Source organism: Salvelinus sp. IW2-2015, linkage group LG10 (genome assembly GCF_002910315.2).
Source record: "Salvelinus sp. IW2-2015 linkage group LG10, ASM291031v2, whole genome shotgun sequence".
Lineage (NCBI taxonomy): Eukaryota > Metazoa > Chordata > Actinopteri > Salmoniformes > Salmonidae > Salvelinus > Salvelinus sp. IW2-2015.
In genome coordinates this window covers 22,297,222-22,304,686 of record NC_036850.1, presented here as the reverse complement: position 1 = coordinate 22,304,686, position 7,465 = coordinate 22,297,222, and the positions used below count along the sequence as shown (strand labels likewise).

The window sequence follows — 7,465 nt, the reverse complement described above, 5'->3', positions numbered from 1 at the left end:
CTAACATTTTTCGCTATAAGTACTAATGTACCCTTTATAGTGGGTACCTTTCCCCTTCCCTCTGCAGATCTGGACCTGGGGGGTTTTGATGTCCACATTTTGAGTTTTATCGCTTCCTAGTGGTCGTTTTTTCACAATGAAATAGAACAACTTGTGCTATGGTCAAACCATAGAGATAGATAGGGACTCTATAGTGGCCAAAAGCACGTTTTAGCATGGGAGCGCATTGAGGACTTTCGCATTTTGAAGTAGTCTACTGGGTAGGGACTTCCTATGGGTTAAGGAGGATCACATAATTCCATCCAGGTCATCACAATGAATTATACTTGTGAGCAAACATTCCATAACTACAGGTGGCAGTAAAACTGCCAACCTTGGCTTTTATACTTGTTCAAACAACACACTCCAGGTGGCAGTATGCCCCTTTCAGTTTGGTTTGCCAACTCATAGAAGTAGTAGAAGAAGGAAATTGACTACTTCAAAAGGTGTCCTCTAACTCAGGGGTTTCCAAACTTTTTCACTCAGGACCTCTTCCAGAATTGGAGAACACCCGCTCACCCGTGTGTGTGCGCCACGCCTATTTATATGAGAACAAGCCCTGTTCATGAGACAATTTGCTCACACCCTCTTGTTGGCGTTAAAGAACATGTGCAGGTTTAAAAGATTATTTCCTGCATTACACACACATTTGTCACGGGTGCATAATTTTTTTCAGTTTTAAAGCTAATTTCCTTGCAATTCTGTAGATTTTGCCATGTCTAGTGTGTATTTATGTGATATTTGAGTGACTTGAACATTACAACAAAATCTATAGGCTAAAAAACCTAGCTGAAAAACATTAGCTGACATGGGCTAGTTGATCTGGACATTTCTGGCAGTTATAAATATCTCTCTAATCTATGTAATGACTGACATGACAAGAGAAAAACTGATGATGCACTACACAATTTACAAAATTTGACCTCGGGGGGGGGGGGGGGGGGGGGGGGGGGGGGGGGGGCGCTCCACAGTTTGGGAACCACTACTGTAACTATTTCTATGGGTCAAACTTACATAAAGTAATTACAGTAATTACAGATCAAAAGCCTACAAGTACATTTGATTATTTGAAAATGATTTTGTTATAGTGTTGTGAATGTGTGTGATCCATTAGGAAAGTTGTGTGTTTGCACAAAAGTTATTGCTTGAAGGAATAAGAAAGGATGTACATATTCAGCTGTAATGTGTAGGCTATCTGAACAAAGCGCTCAGATATCTTTCTAAAAGGGAATGTATTGATGTTACATAACTGTTGTTTGGAGGCATCCTCATGCTTCTTGCACATTCCAAGAWAGACTATATGCTATTGATCATTTTGATCAATGAAAATGTATTATATGAGACACAATTATATTGGCTTATACATTGACGCATTGACTCTCCACACGTTTCAGCAATAAGTTGTGATCATTGAGCTAGCTATTTATTAMATTAACGGATGAATATGTAAGCATGTTATTTTCCTGAATATGTTTTGGGGGGATACAATTGTATTCATTTTCTTTAGCCAATCGCTGTAAAGAAACTGGAGCCGCGCAGCGTAAGAAATGGGAAAATACGTCAGAGAAATTACGTTTCTGCGTTTATAACCCAATAGAAGAAGGGGAATCATATGCAAATGAGATAGGAATAGGAAGTGAATTCCGAGATGTCAGTCTAGCGGTAGCTACATGTCAATGCATGTCCATCGACAGAGAGGGTGAAATAATAGAAAAGACGGACCGTAAATTATTTCGAGATAAATATAGAAACATCCCTATGGAAAGACACGGATTCAGACACAAAGGAGAAAAGGAAAAGACTGGACACGGTGTAGGAGAGGACGGTAACGAGGTTAGTTTGCCAGCTATCTCTGTCTGTTACGATTAGGGACGGGGCGCAGGGCGCTGTGTTGTTTTCGTCGGTTTAGCTAGCTGAACACACCACTRTCGAACTAAGCAAGGTATGCTAGCTCCCTAACACATTTTATTTTCCATTTGAACAAATACCTTGCTTAGTTCGCTAGATGTATGTTGGTTTGACATACTGCGAGAGAGGTTGTCAACATTCATTCCACCACTAGCTCGTGGATGCGCGAAAAGCAGGGATGGTGAGTTGGGGCCCTTTGCCAAATAGCATCTAAGCATCGAGCTAACGTTACAGTACTAGTCCTCTCTTACTTGTTTACTATATTATTACTTATGTCGCCCAAAAATATATATTTTACGAAAGCCATCTAAAACATTGCTGTGTCCAGCATTACTTGTCGGTGGCAAAGCCATTGATAGATAAAGCAACGGGGACTGCATGGTGCGTATTGTAGCTGGTGGTGGGTTTCCCTTGACTAGGCTTGACTTGGGCGCACTATGATAATCTGCATTTACTGAGATGGCTAACTAAATTAGCTAGCTAGGTAATTGTCTTCTCATGCAGTGTGTTCCTATTTATATTATCGTCGTCATCATCACACACTTAGGCAAATTATTCTACACCTGCCTACCAATACACATGTGAAAAAAGTGGTCCATGTGATGAAAACTAAAACAGGAGAGTTAAATTTGGGGTAAGCCATCTCAATGCATTCTCACTCATGCCCAGCTGCAAATGTTTCACTACTGTGCAGACAGATTAAAGAGTAGGGTGATATGGGGCTGAGCCCGTGGTGGTTTCCCTAATCTCTCAACTACGCAGCTCTGGAATGTTATTGTGTCTCATGGTGGCAGGGCAGGCTGTGATTCTTAGCACAGGCTAGCCGTGGCCTATTGAGGCACCTGCTTCCCCCCCAAATGATTTAAGGCTACATCAGTGATCACGCTGGATGACTGACTGCCTTCCCACATCAGAGGCAATCTGCAGTTTACAGAAACAACAACAAAGGGCCACCCATCACTTGTTTTGGTAAAAAGCTGAGGGATGGGGTTAGAGAAATGTAAAAACACTCAAATTCATAGACAGAGCTATGGATGCAATATCTGAGCATCCATGAAATCAAAGTATGCTTCAAACCCCCCCGAAAAGTGTCTTGTAGTTACTGCAGTTATATTAGGACTTAACTAATGCATTCTAGAGGGTATAGAGGAGCACACAGAGCCTAGTTTACATCCCAAATGGCACCCTATTCCCTATATAGGCCTAGTGCACACAGCCTTAGAAAGGATTCATAGAAGTGCTGACTAGTGCCTGCTGACCTTAGTGGCCATGGCTAATGTAATTGATTCTTATCAGACGTGTTCTTTCTGATTGGAGAGGGCAGCAATTCCCTGCTCTACGGGGAATTCCATTTGGAGCAGTGGAGGACAGCGGGGATCACTGTTAGTAATGGGGCTGTTAGGATTGATCACTGCACATTCTCTGTTAACCAAGGAGACAGATGAACTTGAACACATCCGTCACAAATGACTGGTTTGAGGTCAGTGCTTAATATTGAAGAGGACCTATAGGGATTGTAGAACCATGTTAAAGGAAAGAAGTCTAGTATGGAGATATGAAGAGGCACATTTTCTCTGATGTTCTGTTGGGTTGTCTTGGCCAGATCACGCAGATTCTTAACACCTGTTTTAAAACATGAAATAAAAGTGTTTGTTTTTCTTCCAGATTTTACCACGTCACTGTGATTCTGTCACCGCACAAATAAAGGCTGTTGGACAGAGTGGATCATCTTTTTATTGAATTGAAACCTAAATTGTAAGTAAATAATTGTTTGATAGAATTGCTCAACTCTTTCCTATCCATGTTCTGAAGTTGTTTGTTTTATCTAAACTACCTCATCTGACTCACTCATATTTACATACCACAAGTTCTTCTTTTTGGACTGTAAACCAGCCTACCTCTTCTCCACCATCTCTTTTTGTTTTGGCAAGTCTGTTTACCATCATTGGCTTTGTTAATTTTCTGCTTCTGTCATTGCTCCTAGCAGGCAGCTGAACATATTTAGCTGTTGCTAGGCTACATGCCTGAATTCCTCTTTTTGACAGAGAAATAGCTAGACCACTTTGTGCCCTCTGTTTGTTCCATGGCCACACTGTTACTGCCACTGATTAAGTTTGGTGAACAAGACGTAAGTTTAAAGTGACATAAATGTAGTTGTGTTGTCCAGGGTACAGTTAGTCAGTGTACATGTGAGCATGGCTGATGTAGGCTAGTTGATTTAATGTTTTCCGTGTAGCAGGATCATCTGTACTAGCTGTATTTGTTCTACGTGGAAATTTACAGTCTAACGCTTTGTTTACTCTCTGTGTTTGTCTCTCAGAGGCACCATGGCCACCCAAGACTCGGGCTACTATGACTACACCATCGTCGCCCCGGAGATGCCGGCCATGTTCGACGGCATGAAGCTGGCGGCACGGTGCTGTACGTCATCGTCCGCTGCCTGAACCTCAAGAGTCCCACCGCCGCCCCTGACATCACCTACCAGGACACGCCCCTCAACCGCTTCCTGCTCAAGTCCTGCCCCATCCTGACCAAAGAGTGAGTGGCCTGTCGTTCAGTCTTTGGCCATGTTTTAAATATCCCATCAGGTCCCATTTTTCCAGGCTTTGGTATGACTCGACCGGGGAACCCAACCTTCCAGTCTCAGGGCGGACACTCTAACCACAAGGCCACCGAGTTGGCCATGACTATTTTATAGCTTATTGGGGTCTTATGATTTGTTCTGGGAGTTTTCAGTAGCCCGTAATTGGAACACTGCACCCATGATCGCCTTGCCGTGACAGCACCAACGCTGCTGTTGTCACTCTACACTATAGCCTACATCTAGTCCCACATTCCAAAGAACTCCTGTGTGTTGTGGAATAAAGCGATACTCCTGTATGACTAGAGGTTTCTCTGAATGTGTGGCATGGTTCAGAGCCAGTACTCTACTCTACTGGCCTAATAGCCCTGTCTTAAGGGAGTCTGAAGCCCGGTGGGAGACTCTGGAGGCTTCCCTCAGCTGCTGTCTCGTTATGTAAGCCTCTGTTATTTCATCTCAAATCTCTGGCCACGAGTCCTTAGGGCTCTGGTCAAGAGTAGTGCAATATGTAGGGAATTGGGATGCAGATACTTTTTATCCAAGCAGACTGTAGATGTAGTTTGAGGTTTGTGTGTGTTCATGTGCGCTGTTTGCTTTTGTTTGACAGTCTGTCTGTGTGTTTTAAGACTGGTGTGTTTTTAGCCGTGACTAACGGACCTGGAATGTTCCAGACTTCCTCAGGGAGGGATGCCCAGTTAAATATTTGCCGTCAGTTCATTTGATCTAGTCATAGGCTTAATAAGTATGTGATAAGACTAYTTGTTTAGCTCCAACTCTTGCACATTTTATCATTTATAAGGTTCATTATACTAATTAGTAGGTGAATTGCTTCTTAATTAAATTCATTTTAATCTTAATTTTGCACTATATCCTTCCACTGGGCTGTACTCAGTCAAAAGCTAGCCAAGACAGAAAGTGTGTAAAAGGATATTGGGCTAGTAGGGCTGTCGTTCATTCATCTATTGCTCCTTGGCACTGTTTATGCTGACTAATGGTCCAGGACGGTGTTCCAGGGGACGGTTTGTGTAACTCCTGTGACACCCAGTCAAGTTGCATAACACTGTTTCCAGCACGGTGACCACGGACAGATCAATCACGGAGAAGGAGAGCGGTACACAGTGGAGGAAATACGAGAACAGGGGGGCAACGACTCTGTTCAAAGCAGTCAATGCATCCATCTGTCATTGTATTGTAGAAAATAAGGGCAGCTGAAACATTTTACTCAATTTAGCCCAAGGAGAGTTTGGGAGTTAGCCTCTGAAAGGGCAGATCCTGCATTGGAGTGATGTGCAACAGAGCCATTCTTCTCTGATACTGAGTGAAGCCAGGTTTCCATGATCAGAGGTCTACTTGGCCTTTTATCTCAATCCGTCTCGGATGGCTTTGTGTTCAGGAAACCAGCCCTGTAAAGGGCAATGTGGGATTGGTTCATCTGTTTTTGAATGTTTCAAATAATGATATGTAGCCATTGTTTTTTTTTGACGAATATAATTTATGAATGCCTCGAAGAGCTTAGGTTAACTGGCTTACCCCATGATTTTACCCCCAAAAAGTGTTGTGGTTAACCCTTCAGGCAGTAGATCAAGGGCTGTGTATTGCATCAATACAAAAGGCTAGTTATTAAATCAGACTTCCAATAGAACGACCCGTGACTTTGTCTGTACCTCGACAACTAAGGGTGTTGTCTATCTATCAGCCCACGCTGCTTCTGTTTCTTTACATTTACATTAAGTCAGTTGTAGCAGACGCTCTTTCCAGGGAGCGACTTACAAATTGGTGCATTCACCTTATGATATCAGTGGAACAAACACTTTACAATAGTGCAGCTAAATCTTTTAAGGGGGGGGGGTGAGAAGGATCTTTTCCTATCTAGGTATTCCTAAAAGAGGGGGGTTCAGGTGTCTCTTTGCTTGGTCTGCTGATGACTGTCAAGGGCGACAGCAGGTTACAGCGCACACACTCATGCAACATGGACATGTATGAGACACAAACTTGCGCACAGACATGTCGCTACATGTGTGTGGAGGAACATGTGTGCGTCACAGACCAGATTCAGATTCTCATTTCTTCTGTCTGACTGGAGCACCCAGACCTACACCCCTCTTAAAGTGTAGGCAATATGACAGAGCTGATTTCAGTCACACAGTAGATATTCAAAAGTGTAGCTTTCATCAGTCATGACGTATTGGGCCATAGCCCCCCCTCGCCTGTCTGACTCCTCCCTTGTCCTCTTAGTCCTCCTGTGACAACATTACGTCATCCCTGCCAGTCGAGGATTATTCGCAGACGGGAATGTTCTGGCCAATCAACCTGACCAAGACTTTAGTGTATTAGTCTATATCGGGGATATTTAAATACAGAGCCTGGAGGTCCGGAGTACTCCTGCTTTTCTGTTCTACTTCATGCCATGGCTAGCCTCAGTACACATGACCATACCTAACTCGTCGAGTGAGCGAAACTCTCGTATGACAAGTGCTAGTACTATAACCATGACAGGAGTCGGAGGTTACACTACTACAATGTCTTGAGCAATACATCGTAAATTGGAGTCAGTAAGCTGTCGAAGCGCACGAGCACATACATCGAGAACGAGTATCATCTACGGTGTGTTAGCATCTGGTCAAGCAAGTGGGCGCTCCTAACGTAAATGGAGTAGTGAGTGTCCAATTGGTTGTCTCCTAGGCACTGCATCATAGACCCTGTATGCAGTAGAGCAGAAGACTTAGAGATTGAGACGATCGGCGTGTGGGACATGGCGAAAGAAGATTACTCACAGTGTTCCTTATAGGCTAAAACAAGAACACATCTTAAGCTGCTACCCCATTGCTTGACTATATGCATCTTCTTCACTGTACGGCACGTTTGATCGGCTATCTGCCCACCACGCCATCGTGTGTGTAGTCCATGCAGTTCCGTCCTTATTCCCTACGAAGAAGG

At 43.4% G+C, this 7,465-nt stretch overlaps 1 protein-coding gene across 1 annotated transcript in view; it reads left to right on the top strand.

Annotated features, from left to right (window-relative positions):
* The first annotated feature begins 1,005 nt into the window (after positions 1 to 1,005).
* The window catches only part of LOC111969548 (monoacylglycerol lipase ABHD2-like), a 30,128-nt gene continuing 23,668 nt past the window's right edge, over positions 1,006 to 7,465 (top strand). Inside the window, 4 exon segments of the mRNA XM_070445475.1 lie at positions 1,006 to 1,872; positions 3,613 to 3,702; positions 4,268 to 4,356; positions 4,359 to 4,487. Coding sequence (XP_070301576.1) covers positions 4,275 to 4,356; positions 4,359 to 4,487 — 211 coding nt within the window. The 5' untranslated portion in view covers positions 1,006 to 1,872; positions 3,613 to 3,702; positions 4,268 to 4,274.